We start from the raw sequence: 23,144 nt of genomic DNA, 5'->3' as shown, positions 1-23,144 counted from the left end.
TAACATGCCCAGTTTGCTACCATGTGATGATTACTGGGACGTATGAAATACTAGTTGAGAATCTTTTTCTTATATATACAAAGACATTTAAAGGATTTTAAGTGCCAAAATTAGTAATCCATTTTTCTCGTAACACTGTTTCAGATTGAAAATTTCATATAATAAATTTCTTTATAATTCTGCACTCTAAACTAGAAAAATAGATAAATGCAATTTATAGTTGGTTTTGAAAACTTTTCTTTTAGAATTAGGACTTTCTTAGTCTGGCATTTTTATCTAGAATACAACTACCAAGAAATATCTTACCTGAATTTTTCTCTTTTAAGCTTTGTACTAGATTATACTCATACTCCAAAAGTATTGTCCTCCTGTCATACAAAAAAGTGTGGTACATTCAGTCATTACTTTAATATTTGTATAAAACCATGCCAAATTAAATTATTAAGAGTGTTTCGATTGGTATCAGGGTGTTTTGGTATAGTCATCAAAATTGTGAACTTGGATATATTTTATGAAACTTTTAATTAGGTAAAGGAATAACAAAAAATGGTGATGAATCAAAGTCAACACTATGTCATCTTGACAAAATGGGAAGTATCATGACCTCTAATGTAGTCCTAACTTTATAACTAACAGCTATTTCTAGATAGGGTTTCTCTTATGATAAAAATAGACTTCTAAAAAAATTATAAGGACTTTACTGCTTTAATTCACCAAGTTACTATGAAGACTTAACAATATGAAAATAATAATAGGAAAACAGAAAAGCAATAGAATAATTTGTATCTTAACAGTGAATCACTTTGAAAATCAAAATGAAACCTACATTTTTTCTTCTCAGAAGCTAATGCACCAATGCCATAGCTTTCAGCAAATGTAAAGAGCTAGTATGTTTACTAGCTGTTCAGTTATGTGTGGATTGCCATTTAGAGAATAATAGCTACTGAAGAGTTTAAAATTAAAATTCATATTAATGTAAAATCTTCTTAAATTAGTAAAATGATTATGTATTATTACTGAACTAAATAATCATACCAAATTTTTTAAAAAACTATTAAATTACAAAACCTAAATACTTCTGCTTTGCCAAATCCAATCTTAATCCACAGACCATTGCTACAAGGATGCCTAGTTTTCATGGCTGTCACGGTGTTAGTTATTTTTCTGATGCTGTGATAAAATACTATAGCTGAGGCAACTGACAGAAGGAAAAGTTTATTTATTTAATTGACTTTTGGATACAAAGGAATGAGTTCATTATGATTTGGAACAGATACAGAGAATCACAGCTATAACTATGCAGAGACAGAGTCCAAATCCCTCCCCATCAGAGTTTAGGGAACCCTATAAAGAGTAGGTATGATGCAGAGGGAATGGAGAACAATGCCCTCTGAATCAACTAAACAAGGTACTTATGAGCTCACAGAGACTGAAGCAGCAAGCACAGGGCCTGCATGGGTCTACACTAGGTCCTTTGCATATATAGTATAGCTATTTGCTTAGTATTTTTATGGGACTTCTAACTGTGAGAATAAGTGGTTCTCTGACTTTTGTGCCTGCTCTTAGGACTCTTTTCCTTCTGTTGGACTGCTGTGCCAAACTTTGATAAGATCATTTTGTTTTATAATTTGTAATATAAATTTATAATATAAAATGTAGTAATTTTGTTTTTTCATGTTTGGTTGTTGTCTCTTAGAAGCCAGATTTTTTTCTAATGAGAGGCAGAAATGGAGTGGATTCAGAGGGTAGACAAGGTGGGGAGGAACTGGAAGGAGTAGAGGAATGGGAAACAGTAATCAGGATATATTATATGAGAAAAGAATCTATTTTCAATAAAAGTATATATAAATATATATCCATCATGTCAGGGAAGCAGGGAAGCAAGCAGCAGGCATGGGGACAGGAGGAGTAAGCTGAGGGTTCACATCTTCAAATATAAATATGAAACAGAGGAAGTGAATTAGAGGTCACAAATCCCAAAACCCACCCTCAGTGACATACTTCCTCCTGCAAGACTGCACCACTTTAGGCTCCACAAACAACTGGGGACCAAGTATCCAAACGTCAAAGACTGAGATATTTCTTATTCAAGTCACGACAATCACTAACTGGTTTGGAAGATGGAATCATTTTATACATGTGCACTATTAAGAAGACACCATGGGACTTATGTCTGCAAATACAGGTCATCTTCTTTTTGGTGGCTTATTTGTGAGGCAAAATTTGGAAATATATTGAAATATTGAGGAACAAATTCACATGCCTTGGAAGATTTTCATTAATATAAAAAAAGAAAAACTCAAGTGGCCAATCAAGTTTCCATGAAACTAGTGATGTAGGTTTGGCCCACTCAGAAATGGAGCTATTCAGACTACAAAGGAGTTTTCTGTTCATTGTCAAAGAAGAAAAGAACTTTTAATCTTGTCTTGCAAAATTATTGGACACTAGCTGATTTTCTGGAGGGGTCACAGCACATATTTGATGGAAGAAGAGCTAAAATTCTCTTAGGTAACCAAGCATGAAGCTCTAGGCACACATGGTGACTGCAGATAAAGGTTGTGAATAGATGAGAAGGTCAGTTTACTGTTGGTGGGTGGGGTAAAACTAAGACTCCTAGCTGTTTGTGGTAGTTTGAATGTAATCGGCCCCCATAATCCCATAATCTCATAGGGAGTGGCACTATTAGGAGGTGTAGCTTTGTTGGAGAGGGTATGGCCTTGTTGGAGGAAATGTGTCACTGTGGGGAGAGGCTTTGAGGCTTCTTATGCTCAGGATACCACCCAGTGTGTCAGTCAACTTCCTGTTGTCTGCAAAATGCAGCATTCTCAGTTCCAGCACCTTCTTTACCTACATGCTACCATGCTCCCTGCCATTATGGACTGAACCTCTGAACTGTAAATGAGCCACCACAATTAAATGTTTCCTTTATAAGAGTTGTCATGGTCATGGTGTCTCTTCACAGCAATAGTAACCCTAACTAAGACAGATATTATTCCAAAAGTGTTCCCTACTTTAACAGTGTCTTAATTAGGGTTTCTATTGCTGTGAGGAGACACCATGACCATGGCAACTCTTATAAAGAAAACATTTAATTGGGGTGGCTCATTGACAATGTCAGAGGTGCAATTACTATCATCATGATGGGAAGGACAATAGTACACAGGTAGATGATGTAGAGAGGTAGTTGAGAGGCCTACATCTTACAGGCAACAGGAAGTCAACTGATGGTCATACTGGGGAGAAGCTTGAGCAGAAGAGACCTCAAAAGCCCACCCCCACAGTGACACACTTCCTCCAACAAGGCCACACCTTCTAATAGTGTCACTCATTGGGAGCCATTTTCTTTCAAACCATCACAACATCCTAACTTAAAAAGAACATATGAAATGAAGAAACTGTTTTAATGATTATGTGACTATTACCACAAAAACTCAGAGATCTTAATCAATAAGGATAATCAAGGGCTAGCTGTTAGTCATTACTGGACTGTAAGATCCACTAATAACAAAACTGTAACAACAGAATCGACAAGGGAAAAAAAGACATGACTAGAATTTCTTCCTTTCCTCCTCTGACTTGTGAGAGAGGGTTGACACCGTTGTACTTATAAAACTAGCTGGTTTCCTGGAATTTCAAGTAGCAATGTGTAGAAGGCAGCTTCTAGGGATTTTCTGTTAAAATGGAGGTTATAAGACTAAAGTAAACAATTAAAAAAATCAAGATGTGACACTGCATCTGATGCACAAGGGTTATGTTCGAAACTAAAGCAATCATTCTGGAGTCCCTAAGTATGAAGATCTTCAAACTCCTGAGACAGAGGTTAACACAGAGGTTAAGGATGAAACTCAATGGTTCAGGCCCTGTATTCAGTCCCATTATTAAAAACAAAACTTGTCTTGGGATTAAAATTTCCCACACCATTTCTACTTCTAAATAATCCATCATTTTTCTTGGTTTCTAGCTGATGAGGTGGACTAACTCCATTCCATTTCAAAACTACCTAAACCAACAATGAAATATCACTTGGTGTAATTATTTGAAACAATTAATATTAATTAGAATTACTTACACCTCACGATCACCTTCAATAGCATAACGTAAAGCAGTCCATCCAAACAAATCTTTAAAATTGATGTCAACACCTTGTTGAAGAAGAAGGTCGACCATAACCGGTGAATCACATCTTACAGCATACATGAGAGAGTTTCTAAAATAAAAATAACTTCAGTTATAGACCTTAATATAATTATTTGAATAGTTATTGGATACACTTTACCAAATAGCTTGTCCAACTGTGTAGAACTGTTAATAGACCTAAGTATTTTGAGAGATCCATTATTCCACATTTTAAGTTATCTTCAAAACAAAACCTGTGGTAGACTTCTTTCCCACAATTCTATTACCTCATAGAATTCCCAGCTTAATATCCTCTAATGGACAACTATGGTAATAAGGAAAATTTACCTGAAGTACATCAAGATTTATAAGATTTCTCCTTCTCTTCCACGGTTTAATGTAATATATTACAATTTATACTCATGTCAAATAAGTAAAATTATTTGTGTGATTAGTATAATAGCAGTAACAATATAAAATGATATTGATAAAATAATGGCAAAGATAGCTGTAGTACTTTAGGTTAATGATGCTGAGTACCACTGATGGGAACTGAGGTAAAAAAAATATTAATTTTTTTCAGACGTGACTCAATATGTTTGTATTGCTATGTAGTTCAGGCTGACCTCAAACTCAGAGATACACCCACATCTATCTCCTGAGTACTAGGATTAAAAGTATGTGCAACCACATGCCAGGCAGTAGTAGTAGCACATGCCTGTTGGAGAAGGGTGCCGCTTGTTGGTTTCTGGCCACCCAAAATAATCACACAGAAACCATATTATTTAAAACACTGCTTGGCCCATTAGATCTAACTTCTTATTGGTTAACACTTTCATCTTAACTTAATCCATTTCAAGTAATTGTGGCCAACCAGCAAAGTTTCAGCATGTCTGTCTCTGTGAGCTCCATGGCTTCTTTCTGATTCCACCTTCCTCCTCCCATCATTCAGCCTAGCTTTCCCCGCCTAGTTCTGTTCTGCCCTGCGATTGGCCCAAAGCAGTTCTTTATTCATTAACCAATAAAAGCAACACATAGACAGAAGGAACTTCCACACCATATGCCTTTAATCCCAGTACTCAGGAAGCAGAGACAGGAGGATCTCAGCCTGGTCTGCAAAATCTAGTTCCAGGACAACCAGGGCTATTACACAGAGAAACCCTGTCTCGAAGAAAAAGAAAAAATATGTGCTACACAGCCAGCCCCATATGAATGGTCCTACAACTACTTTTCAAGTGTATTATTACAGTTTTTATATATTAGGAATTTGTTTACCCTGGTTTAGCCACGCAGCACTGAGAAGTGATGCCAGCCAAGATCTAAGGGAGCTCGCTGCCTTCCAGTCTGGCAGCAGCAGATGACCTCATCCATGTAGTGCTGGCATGAAGAATGCAAGAGTTACAGGATTGTGGGGATATATACCAAGGTTTCAGGAGGAAACATAAACCCATGAGGGTGAGCACTGAGGAACAGGCTGGAATTTCCTACATAGACCTGCTAATCCAGTTGTATGTTGAGTTGTGGATGGGATTCTAACTTAACAATGGAGACCTTGGGGTTGTTGGAGATGTTAGGTACACAGAAATCCTTGGGAGGAATTTTCCTATATTCTTCCCATCATTGAGATACTATATCATGGTTTCCCTGCCAAGACAGATGATAAATTCTGAGGATATAAGCCAAAATAAACCATCCCTCCATTAATTCCCCTCCGTCATGCATTATGTCGTGTCAATATGAAAAGTAACTGATGCTTTATTTTATACTCAATACAGAATTTTCTTTAAAAAGTATATTAAAACAAAATTAATACATTTTAGCTAATATAAGATCATATGCACTAATATTAGATTAAAATTAGAGAAATTGGTCAATATTAATGAGAGCATGAACCCTATTATATATCACTTACTCTGAATTATTGAAATTCTAAGCTGGATGTGGTGGCTCATGCCTTTAATCTCAGTCAGCATAAGGCAGAGGCAGGTAGATCTCTGCATCTAAGGCCAGCCTGGTGTAAAGAGCAAGTTCTAGGACAGCCAGGGCCACACAAAGAATCCTGTCTGGGGTTGGAGGAGGAAAAGCAATACTAACAGATAATATAGGCTTGGCTTCCAGTATATTCCTATAAGTCAACATTGTTGTTCCTATTCATGTAGTATTTTCTGTGCATGGCTGTCTGCAGTTTAGAACAACATTAGAGGGTGTGAAGTCAAATGCTACCTTCTCTGAGGGTCAACCGCATGCACACTGGCTCCCGTGCTTACTAAGAACTGCGCCATATTCAGTCTGTTTTCCCTGAGAGCAAGCAATAGTGGTGTGAGGTTATCCTGCAAAACAACAAAATCAACTTACATTCTACAGACTCACTGGGCACAAACACGAAACAGAGTTAGGAGAGGGCATTGAAGCCACCTTTTCCTTGTCACCCCACTATGCTTTCATGCAGGCTCTCCAGTTCCCGCCAAAATGCTGCCTCTTGTCCACAGATGGAACATGAACATAGTCCCCGCAACCCTCACTTGGAATTGTCTTGTGTCTATAAAACGTTGTTCCCGTTATTAAATTTATCTTGGTATTTTAGAGTCACTTAATTGCTCCCATCTAAACCCCAATATTCTTAAATTGTGGACTATTGGTACCCATGTTGTGTGTTTACCAATGGTTATTAAATTACCATTTGATGGAGGAAGGTCATTGGCTAATAAAGAAACTGGCTTAGCCCATTTTATTGGTTAGAACATAGGTGGGAGGAGTAAATAGAATAGGATGCTGGGCGGAAGAGGAAGTGAGGTCAGACTCTGCTCAGCTCCCAGAGAGACCCGACAGCTCTGCTCTCTGGAGCAGAGACGCCAGGCTCCGTTCTCCCAGGCAGCTCCGACCCAGGATGGACGGAGGCTAGAATCTTCCCAGTAAGCGCACCTTGGGGTGCTTACACACATTACTAGAAATGGACTAGTCCAGGTGCGAGAGTTAGCCGAGAAGAGGCTAGATAGAAATGGGCCAAGCGGTGTTTAAATGAATAAAGTTTGTGTGTTGTTATTTCGGGCATGAGCTAGCAGGCGGCCGGGGTGCTGGGGACGCAGCCCTGTCGCCCCTATTTCAACAACCATTCACAAGTGGAATGGTTTCTCTGTAGCTTTTGGAGCCTGTCCTGGAACTTGCTCTTGTAGACCAGGCTGGTCTCGAACTCACAGAGATCTGCCTCCCTCTGCCTCCCAAGTGCTGGGATTAAAGGCCATGCACCACCATCACCCAGCTGAAATATTTTCTTTCTTCACAAAAGCCAAATGTCAAATTTTAAATTAAATTGCAAATTGCCTACTCTAGAAATGTTCTAGAACTTGATTTATACTATATATGCATTCAATTCTTCCAATGTTACTTACACGAATAATTTGTTGCACAGGACTGCTAAAGATAAATTATCTAAAGGATTTCTATCACCATTATTACTGTTAGGTTTTCAGTACCATCCCTGTACTGCTGGTCCTGGGTTCTATAAGAAAGCAGACTGAACAAGTCATGAGGAGCTCGCCAGTAAGCAGCACCCCTCCATGGCTTCTACACCAGCTTTTGCCTTCAGGTTCCTTCCCTGTGTGAGTTCCTAGTACTGACTTCCTTCAGTGATGAGCAGTTATATATAAGCCATATAAACCTTTTTCTCCCTAACTTGCTTTTTGGTCATAGTGTTTTGTTCCAGCAATAGAAACCCTAATACAATGCCCTCTCCAAAATCTTCATAATGGTGTGGGAGACTCAAAAGGAGCTCTACTGAAGTGCATGACACTTTAGGAACCTCCCCTTCTCTTGGTGCTGCCTCTCTGCACCCAGCATAGGGCCCTGCCCTAAAGTAGTGAGTCTCACATCTGGGGCACCGACTCATTTCTGAACCAAGTAAATTCCCATACAAAGTTACCTGATTCCCCTGGCATGGTCCAGGACTCTGGCTCAGATAATTTTGTATTTGGGGAAATGCTCAATATCATGTCTGATCTGCCTGCTGTGACATTAGTCACACCTCTGAGAACTGGGAGTTACAAGTTCTTCTCCACTTGCTTGAGTCACAGGCCTCATAATGGGCACCTCACTCTCAACTACCAAACGACTCTCCCCTAGATTGTAGTTGAATTCTTTTACTCTTTATTCTTTGTGGGCCAGCCACTCAGCTCCAAAATAAACACACGGAGACTTATTCTTATTTCTAGCCAGCTTTTCTAACTTAAATTAACCCATTTCTCTTCTTTTATATTTTAACTATTTATTCTATGTATCTTTCTTCCCTTCTTGCTCCAGGACTGGTTTTGTGGCTAGGTTGCTGGCCCCTAGCATCCCTCTCCCCTTCTTTTCTCACCCATTGCTCTTCTTTTCTTTTCTATTATTTATTCTCTATGCCTGGCAGTCCCACCTAGTTCTTTCTCCTACCCAGCAGTCCACTGTTCACCTCTTTATAGACAATCAGGTGTTTTAGACAGGTAAAATAACACAGCTTTACAGATGCAACATAAAAGAATGCAACACATCGTTGCATCACTAAACAAATGTTCCACAGCATTAACAAATGTAACACATCTTAAAAGAATAGTCCACAACACTAAATAGCTTTTATATACTTTTAAACACACTTTATTCTGGAGGAGAAATCACCCAGAGAGACTGTTAAGTTTCTGTAACAGCATCTGGCCACAGTATAAATCAGGCAATGGATTTCAGTGACCCTAAAAAGGTATCTTTCACCTCACAATTCTTGCTGACTTAGAACTACATACCGCACAGTGGTAAATGGTAGGAAACGGATGCCATTAAAGCCCGTTTCTACCCCTGAAACTTCCCCTGCCTTTGCCAGTCTTGCACAACTTTTTAAATTCAGTAACTCCATGAAAAACTGGCCCATTTCTCTAGCTCCCCTCCCACCTGGGTGCCTGCCTGGATCCTCCAAGGCTTCCCGGCATACCAGCCTCGGCCTTTCCAAAATGATGGATTTCACCCTATGTATCAGATAAAAGCTTATGATCCACCCGTCCCATAATCCCTCCCACTTCCAGCGGCTCTCTCAGCCATGGTGCTCTCCTCCCTCCGCCCCATACTTACTCAGCCATAGCTTGGTACTTATGCAAGTGGCTTTCAAATAAGAGGGTGACAGCTATTCTTGTCCTCTATAGCAAAGCTCTTCAAGGAATCTCACTTTCCACTGTCTGCCCCCACTCATCTCTCTCTGCCTTCAAACTTCTCTCTGTGCACTCTGGTGCAGGTGAAAGTGCTATCATGGCTGTACTTTAATAGTGCTTTATATGGATGTTCATTTACCCAGACCCCTACTTTATTTAAGTAGTTTTCATGTTTAAAACAATTCCTCGTTAGGACGTGTTTTCCTCGTCCTAAGATTCAAATGTTCTTACTGTCTTTGTAAAAGATTTTCTTATTTTTTGGTATAATTTAGGTAAAAGAGATCTAATTCTAAATTAACAACAACAAAAGCCTCAGCTTTGGAGACATCTTTTTTTTTTTCATTTTCCTTTTTTCTTTTCTTTCCTTTCTTTTTTTTGTTTTGTTTTTGTTTGTTTATTTTTTCGATACAGAATTTTCTGTAGTTTTGGAGCCTGTCCTGAAACTAGCTCTTGTAGACCAGGCTAGCCTCACACTCAGAGATCCGCCGGCTTCTGCCTCCCAAGTATTGTTATGAAAGGCGTGCGCCACCACCACCCTGAAAGACACCCACATTTTAAGCCCATATTTAGTCTCTGAGTCAATCTTTTCCTATTTATATGAATTAAATAGGTCAAGTCAATTAGATTGGCTCTCCCCTAGATTTAACTCCATTTAGTGTAGTGGGCGCCTTATCTAGCTTCCATTAGACCACCACTCTCTCATCTGTCATCTTTGCTCCTTTCAGAAGGGATGCTTTTAATTATTTTAATGCTAGCTATAATATCAATGTTATATCATATATAGAGAACGTAAAACTGACTAATTAAACCTGGATTATAATATGGCCAATAGATAGTAAAATAAAGAAGTTTCTTCCTTAGTAGCTTTTGATAATTACTCCTTTCCCCTGAAGATCTGCCTTCCTGATGTTACAGTCTCACCAGATTCTAGGATAAACTCCTGGCTACGTGGGATGTTGTGGGAATTCCTTCGGCCAATAGCCTTTAAGATGCCGGCCCACTTTGGGCGTGGTCTCATGTATTTTAAGTACAGATGAAAAGCGTGCGAGTGGGCCCCCTTGTTTTATCTGCTGGATTCAGTTCCAGTTTCCAGCACACACAGAGGGCTGTGGATCTCTACCCTTACTGTGAGTTTATCCCCAAATAAATAAATCTTTGATATACTCCATTCAGGGCTACAGCGGGACATGAGCTGCCATGGATATAAGATGAGGCTGCCAAGAGCAGCTACATCTGCTGAGGTTTCCACAAGCTGTACTCTTGCTGTTGTATCTCTAATTGTGGAGAGTTAGAATGTAAGAGGCAATTTTAGCCTCTTAATAACCCAATCTCTATTTACTTGCCTCACCCTAAAAGACACGCAATTTCCAATTTTCCATATCAGACCACTTCTATCCTCCTAGTCCCCTTTGCCCTCCTCCCACCTTCTTCTGTATATCCTCAAATAAGTGTAGTCTTCACACCTCACCAAGGAAACTTCTCTGCAACAGACAGAGAGCACTACAGAAAACCACAACCAATCAAAATGCAGAGTTGTGTGGCCCCGTCCCAATGGATACAACTACAAAACGCTCCCACACCTGAGCCTCGGGGAGCAAGCATTGTTGTAGACAGGACAAAAAGATTGAAAGAGCCAGAAGATCAGGGAGTCTGCTGTGAGATTTTCTCCTAGAAAGATCAAAAGTTATACATATAAAGTTCCACCAACATGACTGCCCAAAATGTGAGCTGAGCAAGGAAAACACCAATGAACATGCCAAACTGGAAGGCATACAGTTCAAGAGGTCTCGACCCTACACAAAGAACTACAGGCGACTTAGTAAAGCTGGGGTCCCCTCAGAAAGGGAAGAGCACACCAAGTGGTTGTTCTGTGCCAAATGGTCAGCCCTGAAAACATACATGTACATCATACACGTAGCATTATATGAACTCAACAGGTTATTTATACATTTAAATGCCATAACAATGAATGAAAAATGGGTCATGAATTTGAATGAGAATGGGATGGCTTTATGGAAGGGTTGGGGAAAGGAAACAATCTCAAAAATAACAATAAACAAAAATAGTCAAATTGATTACCTTTCTCTGCAAATAACATCACAATATTGTGATGAATATTCAAAAGCTATTTTATGAGATTAAATTTAAGTATAGCAACCCTACTAGGAACAATCTTTACTCTGTCTTCCTCACAACCTCTTTACAAATCAAAAGTTCAAATATTATAATTTCAATAATACCCTTCTCTCAGTAAGTTCAACTAAAAATGAATTGAAAGCTGAAGAATGCCCTATCCAAAGCAACTTGGAAAAAAAAACCCTAACAATTAGCAAAGACTTCTTAGCACTTTGTGTTGATTGCATAACTTCCAAATTAGTCTGAATATTTCTCATCAATTTGTTTCCATTATTCTTCCATCAGCATGGTAGAGAGAACTTATCAAGAGTGTTACTGTTTCCACTTAATTCAAAATACTTTTGTTTTGTTTAAGTTGGTGCTTGTTTGGAAGACTATAATTGCTTTATTGTGTTGATTTTTAATTTTGACCAAAAAGTGTTTAAAAGATTATTGAATAAATTGCAAATCTTACTTTTAATGAATTCAGTGATTCCACATACCTTTGTCCTGAATGTACAGAAGAAAGCTGCACTTTCCAAAGTTCCAACACTTAAAATGATTTCCATTACAAATGTCTAAGCATTTTCATCCAGGTAATACGTGAGCTTCTAAACATGGGTGACTAGCCCTACATACATCATATGTGTTTCTAAGCAAAATGATCCTTACTTTTGTTCTTTCCTCAATATTTGCTCCATAAAGTAGTAGCTTGGCAGCTATTTCTGGCTTCCCGGCATAGACTGCATAGTGGAGAGCCGTGTCTCCATTGCTGTCTTTAATGTGCGGGTTAGCATGATGCTCTAGCAGAAAACCCACGATTTCCTCTTCCCAGCTTTGGACAGCCTGGAGGGATTGTAACAAGAAGCACATGGTCAACTCAAAGAATTTACGCTACACACTCATGGGTTTCACCAATTAATTGTATTTACATAAGATGAATTCATTTTTTTGCTTAAACCAAAATCATCCCATGCTTAAAATGACTATGATCTACCTTCATCAGGGGTGTGATGTTCCGATCGTCACACCCATTAATCTCACAGCCACGCCTCCAGAGGTAAGTCACCAGTTCTAGATGTCCATAGAAGCAGGCAAAGTGCAGGGCATTCCTACAGAGAAATTACAGATATGCACAAGTATTCAAGTAATTGAAACTGTTAAATAGCATATTGTGCATGTGCCTTTTAAATAAATACATAATGTCCTTCTAAAAAAATTTCTGTATTTGTGAAATTTATTCCAAAATACACATACATAAACCATAAACACACACACACACAATCAATCTGCTTCATTTGCAGGAAGCCTCATTTAAATTTCAGGATATAGAACATAGATCCTTTGCCAGAATTTACTACTAATGACGTCTATCCCAATTTACGACAGACCCCTTGTTTCCAAGTCTCCTGGGCCAGCCTTTTCCTGTCTGCTTCCATTGGTCAACAGTCTTTTGCACTTGAATGAATCATGAAGCTCTGCTCGTAGCATTCTTCTCTAATACTCAACTCCAGACTTGTCCACACTCCTACCACAAAGTAGATCTTATGTCCTATAAGCCATATCTCCATGGTAGCATTCAGGAAACAGTGAAGGGACTGGACAACAACTGGCTAGACATCTAAAGTCTGACCCCCAGAAACTTCCATAATTTCCAAAACAGAGCTACCATCTGAGGTTCAAAAGCTCAAATATATGTGTCTTGAGGGGGAGGGGATTTTATCTTCAAACTTTGTTTTAACCCTACTTTAAGCTCTGTTACCTACAGGCTATTTCTGTTTGCTTCTAGGCTTCATTTCTGTTCTGATAAAATAAAACATTGTAATGCTACATCAAGAATGTAAACAAAGTAAGAAAGTTTTACTCATAACATTCTAGATATCATAACTTCATAACTATATATCAGTTTAACATACATAGTATTTCAGGAAGATGAAACTATACAACCACCCCATTCCATAGATGGTCTAAGGATTCTATATTTCAGCAAGTATAAGGTGGTTTGTTTTTTTAAGTGAGACAGGGTGCTCCTGTCCAGGCTGGCCACACATTCATTCTCTTCCTGCTCTAATGTAAGAGGTCCTCTGTCTATGTGTTGTTTTCATTGATTAATGAATAAAGAAACTGCCTTGGCCTGTTGATAGGGCAGAACTTAGGTAGGCAGGGAAAACTAAATGGCATGCTGGGAGAAAGGAGGCAGAGTCAGGAAGAAGCCATGGAGCTGCAGAAAACAGATGCTGGGAATTTTACTCGGTAAGCCACAGGCACGTGGCGATATACAGATTGATAGAAATGGGTTAAGTTAATATAAGAGTTAGCCAATAAGAAGTTAGAGCTAATGGGCCAAGCAGTGTTTTAATGAATACAATTTCTGTGTGGTTATTTCTGGGCTAAGCTAGCTGAGCAGCCAGGACAAATAAGTGGCCTGCTCCAACCTGTGCTAGCTAAATTCACATAAAACCTGACAGGGCTTGAAAGGGAATTCTATACACAAAAATAGAGTTTAACAGAGCTTCTTGCTGTTTGCTGGTGGCCTGCCACAGCTCCTTTAAGAGAGGTTTATCTGATTCAGGGAAAAAAAGCTGTGGCCATTTTAAAATGCCAGCTTTCTGAGCCAGGCTGCCAGCACAACCTCTGGCTCTTTCAGGAGACCAAGTTTTTGAGTGGGGTTTGTGAGCAGACCTCTGCAGCTTGCTTAATGACAGCATGGGCAGGCTGTGTGCCTAGAGACGGGGCACTGTGCGTGTCTCTCAGAGGCAGTGAGCAGCTCCCCTGAGTGAGCAGGCAGTACCATAATATACCTTACTAACGGCACAACTTAAGTTTTTAAGAAGTGGTTAGCATTTTAAGAAGTGCTCCTGGACAGTAAAGAATTACAGATTCACAATAGGACAGATTCAGACATAAAAGACCTCTAAATGGGTCACAGTATTGGATAAATGTTCGTATGCTTGGAAGAGAGAAGAAAAAGAGTATAGAAAGTTGAAAAAGAAGTTTAAAAAGTCTTTAAAGAGATAGAGTACAGACAGTCATAGATTAAAAGGAGTAAAAATTAAGCCACATAAAGATGGAAAATTCACAGAGTCTGGATTATGTATAGTATTATGTCTTCTTTGAATTTTTTGACTGTGAAGGAGCTAAGTACAGACAGACATTTCATTGTATGGGCTGCTAAGCTAAACCAGCATGTATTTTGTAAAGGTATCTTGTCTTCAGAATTTAAGTCTAAGGGTATGATGCTTTGAAAAAGATGTTCTTCTTTTGTTTTTACAGAAGATGAGAACCTGTGGGTTGCTTCTAGACCAATATGGTTTCATGAAACAAGACCCCCTGAAAGGTTTCTGTGAACACCCCCATAAAGAAAATACTTCACCCAACTGTTAACTGAGATGAACCAAACACATGGGATATACCATGAAAGACCTGATTAACAATGTTCTTTTACATTTAAAGGGGGATATGCTATAGAGATTTGCATTGGTATGAATCTTAGTTTGTCAATACAAATTTAAGGTCAATTTTGTTATAGTGTGTGTGTGTGTATTGGGGTATTGTGATTGTTAAGCTCATTTGAAAATGTAATATATAATTTAAAAAATTCCTTAATAGATAGTCATCTATAATAGTCAAAATTGTAGTCATGTTAGTCAGATTTTCAAGATGTATTGAGATATATTTCAGTTAGATAGGTATTCTTCGAATCTTGCAGAGACCTTCTGAATATGGCATTTAAATGTTATAAGGACTTAGGATGGGTCCAGGTGCATAAGACTTTTCAAGAAGACCCACTAGAGCACATTGTGCTTGGCCTCTCCGTGAGCTAGGCCAACCATTGTGGCAGTGAAGACTCTAAAGCCGAGGTGGCAGAGGCGCAGGCAGCACTGGCAGCGAACATCAGCATGGCAAGGCGCCTGCAGGATGTTCTAAGGACCTTGGGCACCACGAAGATGCTTGTTTCTGGTGCTGGAGACATCAAGCTTACTAAAGATGGCAATGTGCTACTTCATGAAATGCAAATTCAACACCCAACAGCCTCTTTAATAGCAAAAGTAGCTACAGCCCAGGATGACAAAAGGGGTGATGGCACCACATCCAATGTCCTTATTATGGGGAGCTGCAGAAACAGGCGGACCTCTACATTTCCGAGGGTCTCCACCCCAGGATAATAACCGAAGGCTTTGAAGCTACAAAGGAAAGGGCACTCCAGTTCTTGGAACAAGTGAAAGCAAGCAGAGAGATGGACAGAGAAACACTCATCGATGTGACCAGAACATCTCTGCGAACTAAAGTTCATGCTGAACCTGCAGATGTCTTAACAGAGACTGTAGTGGACTTCATTTTGACCGTTAAAAAAAGAACCCATTGACCTCTCTCTTCATGATTGAGATCATGGAGATGAAACATAAATCTGAAACAGATACAAGCTTAATCAGAGGGATTGTTTTGAATCATGGAGCACGGCATCCTGATATGAAGAAAAGGGTGGAGAATGCCTATATCCTCACATGCAATGTGTCTTTGGAGTATGAGAAAACAGAAGTGAATTTTGGGTTCTTTTACAAGAGTGCGGAAGAGAGAGAAAAGCTAGTAAAAGCTGAAAGGAAGTTAATTGAAGACAGAGTTAAAAAGATAATAGAGCTGAAAAAGAAAGTCTATGGTGACTCAGATAAAGGATTTGTCATTAATTAAAAGGTGATTGACCCCTTGCAAAAGAAGACATCATGGCTCTGCGTCGCCCCAAGGGAAGAAACATGGAGAGGCAGACACTTGCTTGTGGTGGGATGGCTCTGAATTCCTTTGATGACCTGAATCCTGAATGTTAGGACATGTGGGTCTTGTCTATGAGTATACGTTGGGCAAAGAGAAGTTCACCTTCACTGAGAAATGTAACAATCCCCATTCTGTCACATTGCTGGTTAAAAGACCAAATAAGCACACACTGATTCAAATCAAGGATGCTATAAGATGTCTTGAGGACTGTCAAAAATGTCGTTGATGATGGCTGTGTTGTCCCAGGTGCTGGTGCAGTAGAAGTGGCAATGGCAGAAGCTCTGATTAAATACAAGCCCAGCGTGAAGGGCAGGGCTCAGCTTGGCATCAAGGCATTTGCGGATGCCTTGCTCATTATTCCCAAGGATCTTGCGCAGAACTCTGGTTTTAACCTTCAGGAAACACTAAAGTTCAAGCTGAGTATTCAGAATAGGGTCAACTAGTAGGTGTGGACTTGAACACAGGTGAGCCAATGGTAGCAGCAGAGACGGGTGTGTGGGACAACTACTGTGTGAAGAAGCAGCTGCTTCACTCCTGTACTGTGATTGCCACCAACATTCTCCTGGTGGATGACATCATGACAGCTGGGATGTTCTCTCTGAAAGATTGAAGAAGTCTCCCTTGTTGCTGCATCTGTAACACTACAGGATGATGTGGGGAAATGGTCATTTTTGTCCAAACTTCAAGTGATTTGGAAAAGAAGTTTTCTCTTCCTGGTTGAAGAAAAGAGAATAGGACATTTGGCACCTATTTAAATTATAATAATGTAAAATTGTTTTTTTAATAGACTGTATGCATTCAATTATGAAGAAGACCCATTTTAACCCACAAAAAAGAACTTAGAACTTTTCATGACAATGAGATACATCTGCTCCTGGCAGCACCAGTCTATTTCAAGAAAAAGATGGGCATTGAAGAGACTCCTTATGAAGTTTGTTAGATGAACTGGACATGCAGGATCCACAGAGAAATGACTGCTGAACTTGCCTAAAGGTGAGATGATCCTTCGGGATTCCTGCTTATGAGTCTGTCAGACATTCTGCAGGACACAGAAAAATGTGATGGACAAACTGCCAGTACAGGCAGAACTGTCTTTGAAATCTCCTGCTTCATGGAAAACTCTGCTGGATTCTATGGGCCTATGGGCTGAAGATGGATTCCCCCAATGGTACAGAAGAACTTTGGGTAACTGTCCAGGCAGAGAGATGTCTCTGCCATTTCTAGAGTTTTGAAAGTTGCTTACAATGCACTTCCTATTTACTTAGGTAATATACCCTTCTAGAATCTTTGATGGAGTTGAAGAATAGATAGATAGCTATAGTTATAGTTTTCCTTCATTATGATAAAAGATAAATAGAAATATTGTAACTGTAATTATTGCTTGATACCTGTTTTGTTATATGTAATTTTACTATGTTAAAGTTAGAGCCTTCTTTTTTGTTTAAACAGAAAAAAGGAAATGGTGTGGGAAGTCCTTCTGTCTATGTGTTGCTTTTATTGATTAATGAATAAAGAAACTGCCTTGGCCTGTTGATAGGGCAGAACTTAGGTAGGTGGGGAAAACTAAATGCATGCTGGGAGAAAGGAGGCAGAATCAGGAAGAAGCCATGGAGCCGCAGAAGACAGATGCTAGAAATTTTACCTGGTAAGCCACAGCCACGTGGCAATATACAGATTAATAGAAATGGGATAAATTAATATAAGAGTTAGGCAATAAGAAGTTAGAGCTACAGGGCTGGAGAAATGGTTCAGTGGACAAGAGCATTGCCTGCTCTTCCAAAGGTCCTGAGTTCAATTCCCAGCAACCGCATGGTGGCTCACAACCATCTGTAAAGAGGTCTGGCGCCCTCTTCTGGCCTTCAGGCATACACACAGACAGAATATTGTATACATAATACACAAATAAATATTTTTAAAAAAAGAAGTTAGCGCTAATGGCCAAGCAGTGTTTTTAATGAATACAATTTCTGTGTGGTTGTTTCTGGGCTAAGCTAGCTGGGCGGCCAGGACAAACAAGTGGCCTGCTGCTACACTGCTCAACCTCCAAATAGTAGGAAATGCAGTTCATGCACTGCAGCTGCCTTAGATGCTGAAGCTGGAATGCCCTCCTCCTGCTTTATAATTGGTAGTAATATTGAGATTTTTATTAGTACTCAAGGTCATGGGTCAGAACACAATCCTACACACAATGGATCCATTGCAATCTAGTCATACCATTTGCACTTAATTTTTTTACAAATACAATAAGAACAACAATAGTAATAAGCAGGAGCCAAGTGCACAGTAATCAGGGCTTTGGTTTTCAAGAAACTTTTAAGCTAAAGAAAGAAATTGCAGGAGTAAGACGAGGAAGTGTGATTTATTTTAATCAATACGGCTAGTCTAGGCAAAGCAAAAAACAAGTTTTCAAGAAGGGATGGATCCTCAAAGACAGCCATATGTACATAGTAGATATTCGGGTTAAGTCCAGAGACTGAGAGGATTGAGAGAATGAGAAAATAAAGTTTTATTTCTATAAAGGAACTTTTATAAGATACAACAATACCTTTGCAATATTAGTAGCCATTGTACTTGCTATCTTCTATTTTCATAATTATGATCAGTGTCTAGTTTGGGTTTCTATTGCTGTGACAAAACACGATGACCAAAGCATACTGGGGGATGTGGTGGTTTGAAAGAAAATGGCTCCCGAAGAAAGTAGCACTAATAGGAGGTAAGGCCTTAATTGGAGTAGGTGTGATCTTGTTGGAGGAAGTGTGTCATTGTGAAGGTAGACTTTGAGGTCTCATATATGCTCGAGCCATGCCCAGTGAGACAGATCACTTCCTGTTGCCTGTGAGTCAAGATGTAGAAACTCTCAGCTCCTTCTATAGCACCATGTCTGCCAGCATGTTGCCTTGCTTCCCACCATAATGATAATGAAGTAAACCTCTGAACTGGAAAGGAGCCACCCCAATTAAATATTACCAGAGTTTCTCTTTACAGCAACAGAAACCCTAACTATGACAGGAAAGAAAGGGTTTATCTGTCTTATACTTCTACAACACTGTTCAACATTGAAGAAAGTCAGGACAGGAACTCAAACAGGGCAGGACCCTGAAGCCAGGAGCTGATGCAGAGGCCAAGGAAATGTGCTGCTTACTGATTTGCTCCTTATGACTTGCTCAACCTGCTTTCTTATAGAATTCAGGACCACCAGTCCAAGAATGTCACCACCCACAACCTCTCCCATCAACCACTAATTAAGAAAACTCCCTACAGCCTGATCTTATGGAAACATTTTTTAAAATTGAGGTTCCCTCTTCTCAGATGACTTTAGCCTGTGTCAAGTTGACATACAACTATTTAGGCACAACCAGTATACAATTATTTGCCTATATAAGTCTATGTAGAAAAAGGCATACTCAATAATATTTATACTATATAAAAATCTATAAGCAGAGATTAAAAAATTCTCCTCAGAAGAGAATAAGTATTGACAGAAAATATCAACACATGTGTACACACAAAATAAGAGAAAGTGTGAAATTTTCATCTGTGCATGAACAGTCTTACTTTTCAAAGGATTATCTGAAGGAATAATAGAAGTACATGCAGCCCCATTATCAATAAACCAAATAGGAGTCAAAAAGTAAGATTCAATGCCAACATTAATGTAGATATTCTGTATTACTGCAAATAAGCTAGAAAGAAATAAAATATAGTCAAAAACCCTCATGTTCAAATTAAACATTAAAGCAATAAAATGGGGGAAATATACTTGTAATTAAAATTCTATTTTTTCTTATTTATTTATTTAAGATTTCTGCCTCCTCTCCTCCACCACCAGTTTGCTAATAAAAACCCATAATCAGTGTTTGTATGGATGCAATCAAACTGAGTTGTTGTTTAGCATAACAAGCTACATCTGAATATGCTAATATTTCTCTATGTCTATGCCTCTCTTTCAAAGATGAATTATTCCTAACAATAACTCTTTGTTCTTCTAATGGTTTGGTATTTTAAGGTAGGTCGATGTTTTTTCCCTCCTACTGGAACCAAGAAGCAGAGATGTGTACAACTTTTAAATGCAATAGCAGGAACAGGTACACTCAACTCCTTTCCTAGTTCAGGTCCTTACAACACACACACATCCATTAAATGTGTGTGTATGTACATATATATGTATACACACATATACATGTATATATATGTCCATCGTATATAATATATCTAATATATATAATGGTTATTGGATTTTATTTGAAGAAGTTTTAGGTTTGAAGGTAATACATTATGAAGAATATTGTCTTTCACTTTTCTCGATGTATTTAACATTGTATTAATGTGTACACTAAGATAAAATGATGTGATTTAATTTTGTTATTTAACACTTTTAAATAGTCTGTTGACTCTCTAAGGGGCTCCTAGGAGAAGAGAAAGCAACCAGAATTCTTCCCTTTGTTGGTTGGGTCATGGGTCCCCTCCCAGGTGCACCTGCGGTGCCAGGGAGCAGAGCTGGACTCTCCCCGCCCTTTTTCTTGTCTTGGGAGCCAGTAAAGGTGTCTTCTCCCACATCAGCCCTCGCCCAGGTCTAAAGGCCCTCTTACCTATTCTCCTTGTCTCTGTGATTGACTTCATATTTGCCCAGAGTGAAGTACAACCGCACAAAAGGTAAATCTCCCGCACAGGCCGCCATGTGCAGGTCGTTGTCAGGAAAGTAGGCCATGTCTAAATACACAGGATCCTGAGGCCCAAGGCACGGGGTGTTTCTCCGTCCACTGATATTGCAAAAACCTAAGGGCGTCTCTTCAAGACTCTTTTCTGGACAGCAACAGATCACAGAGACGCCTTGAGAACCCCAAGGCCTCCACCCTCCCCCTCGGCTGTACTCTCCTCCCATCTCAGGCACCGTTACAGCAAGCCAACCGCTGCCGCCCCCAGGATCAACCAGTTATTTTAACAAGCCGACTCTCTCAGTCTCATATCAAATTGTAAGTTCACCCCTCCTGTTTTTAATACTATATATATTTAACTAGTCTACTCTCTTTGTTGCAATATCAATGCTATTTTAAGCCCATTACTCCTGATCTAAATATTATCGTTTGTCATAGATTAGCCAAGTCTCTCCCACGTTCTCTCCAGTCAGTCAGTCACAGGGTTAGTGTCTATCAACTGAAGAGACAGTTGACAGAACGGCTTTTGTCAAGCCATGCTGGTGGACACAAGTATGCAACGGTATGCAGAATGCGAGTTATGGATAAGCACGTATGCATGAACATGTACGTGCGTCTAAAGCCAATGAAGACCAATGCGCATGTGCATAGACCGGCCGGTCAAATCTCTGTAGGGCAGACCCGCATTGTTTCAAACATCCGAAGATGCAACTGGAGGGATAGCTCAGTTGTAGGAGCATGTATTTCTCTTGCAGAGGAACCTAACTTGGGTTTCCAGCGGCCACCACTGATTCACAAACCTAGTGTAGCTCCAGAGGATCCAATACCTTCTTCTGAACTGTGGGCACCTACACTCACCTGTGCCCATTTAATCACACACGTGATTAAACTGAAAATGTTTTTAAATGTCATTCTCAGAAAACTAGATGACTGTTGGTCATTTGCTCAAAGCTGATTTGCAGCCATGGGAAGCAGTTCTTGTATACGCTGTTGAAAGGGGGGGGGGGGTTTAGAATGCCAAAGCCTGCTCTACAAGAAAATCTCTCTGGACAGAACAGCCTCTTAATTTCTATTATTTTCCACATCCAGTAGGGTTCCTGCAGGTCTGTATGAGAATTTAACAGTGGAACTAACAATCTGTTCTCATGGTTTCAGAGATGTGTGAGCACAAACTTTGAAGAAAAATTACAGCACATTCCATGCAGTGAATAGCCACTAAAGCAAGCTGCCTACTCTCTTTGGCCCTGACTTCATTTTTCTGTTCTCCCTAGCTTTATTCTATTTATTCTAATAAAACATGCAATAATTCCAAGATGTATTTTGGAGAGCAATATAATATCTTATTTTTTGCCTTTTTAATTAGCCATTTTCTTGTCCTGGCCCATCTTTTCTCACTAGGTTATAATGCTGGACTCAGTAGCTTTCTGCGTCCCAAACACTACCTGGCTTGGGCTCTTCCTTTCCTCTCTCTCAAGCCAGTTAATCTCCTGCTCCTTTTCTCTTCTTCTGTCTTACTGTCAACCATATTCCTTTATCCCAGCAACTACACTAGTAAGCCATAGAGGCAGGGCAGAGGCGGTGCACTAGAGAGGAATGTAAGGCGAGATGAGATAGGAACTCACTCTTCCAGTCTGAAGATTTCATAGAGGTAAGAACTCTCTAGTGGCTTGGGTGTTTTGCTTCTCTGATCTTTTAGCTTGAATCCCAGTATCTGTCTCTGGGTTTTTATTTGTGCTATGTTTAGGATCCCCTACCTGCCAGTGCCAGGAGCTAAGAGCAGGACAGGTTAAGAACAAGTATGTAGGGTTTGAGAAGTGCTCCTTACCTATTGTGTTAGTACCAGGGAGAAGGCAGAATGGTGTCAAGTGTTAGTTTAATTCTTCAAGTGTGCATATGACTGTATCCTAGTGATTTTTACTTGAGTATGTGTGTATGAGTTATTGTGTGTAGACTTTTGTGTGTGAGGTTGTATGACATGTAATCATTAGTGTGTCCATTTGAGTATGTATAGTGTGAGTGTAAAGAGTACATAGTGTATTGTGTGTATTGTATGTATTTGTAAAACTGTGATTGTGGAATTGTAAGTGATTTAAGTGCAAGTGTGTGTGTGTGTGTTTGTGCACAGGAGTGCAATGATGTGTAACAGATGTGAGGGTGTATATGTGTATGAGTTGGATGGGTAAGTGCAAGAATGGAAATGGTATACAAAGTGAGAATTTGTTAATTTGTCGGTATGAACATGTTTGAGGATGAGCATTGTGACTGAAAGTGTGCAACCATGTACAGTTGTGTGTGAGAATGTGATTTTCTGTGGCTGGGT

General features: G+C 39.5%; 1 protein-coding gene and 1 pseudogene across 1 annotated transcript; one reads left to right on the top strand and one right to left on the bottom strand.

Annotated features, from left to right (window-relative positions):
- Window positions 1-4,065: 4,065 nt before the first annotated feature.
- Window positions 4,066-21,051, bottom strand: LOC126507806 (putative ankyrin repeat domain-containing protein 19). The gene is made up of 5 exons (XM_050152580.1): window positions 20,759-21,051; window positions 12,397-12,511; window positions 12,072-12,245; window positions 6,340-6,446; window positions 4,066-4,207 (listed from the first exon to the last, which is right to left on the bottom strand). The coding sequence occupies exons 1-5, from the start codon at window positions 21,049-21,051 to the stop codon at window positions 4,066-4,068; spliced, it is 831 nt and encodes a 276-aa protein (XP_050008537.1).
- Window positions 12,863-16,779, top strand: LOC126507859 (T-complex protein 1 subunit zeta-like; annotated as a pseudogene).
- Window positions 21,052-23,144: the final 2,093 nt, after the last annotated feature.

This window comes from Alexandromys fortis, unplaced genomic scaffold (assembly GCF_014885135.2).
Source record: "Alexandromys fortis isolate MF-2015 unplaced genomic scaffold, M_Fortis_MF-2015_v1.1 scaffold_54, whole genome shotgun sequence".
Taxonomy (NCBI): domain Eukaryota; kingdom Metazoa; phylum Chordata; class Mammalia; order Rodentia; family Cricetidae; genus Alexandromys; species Alexandromys fortis.
This window is presented reverse-complemented; position numbering and strand designations above follow the sequence as displayed.

Bases quoted from the DNA above. Each gene is read 5' to 3' on its own strand.
- LOC126507806 (XM_050152580.1), bottom strand. From the start codon at position 21,051: ATGGGAGGAGAGTACAGCCGAGGGGGAGGGTGGAGGCCTTGGGGTTCT. The intron at 12,512-20,758 runs GTAAGAGGGCCT...ATTTCTCTGTAG, and splicing joins CACAGAGACAAGGAGAATAG to GAATGCCCTGCACTTTGCCT. The intron at 6,447-12,071 runs GTAAGGATCATT...GTTGTTTTGCAG, and splicing joins ATATTGAGGAAAGAACAAAA to GATAACCTCACACCACTATT.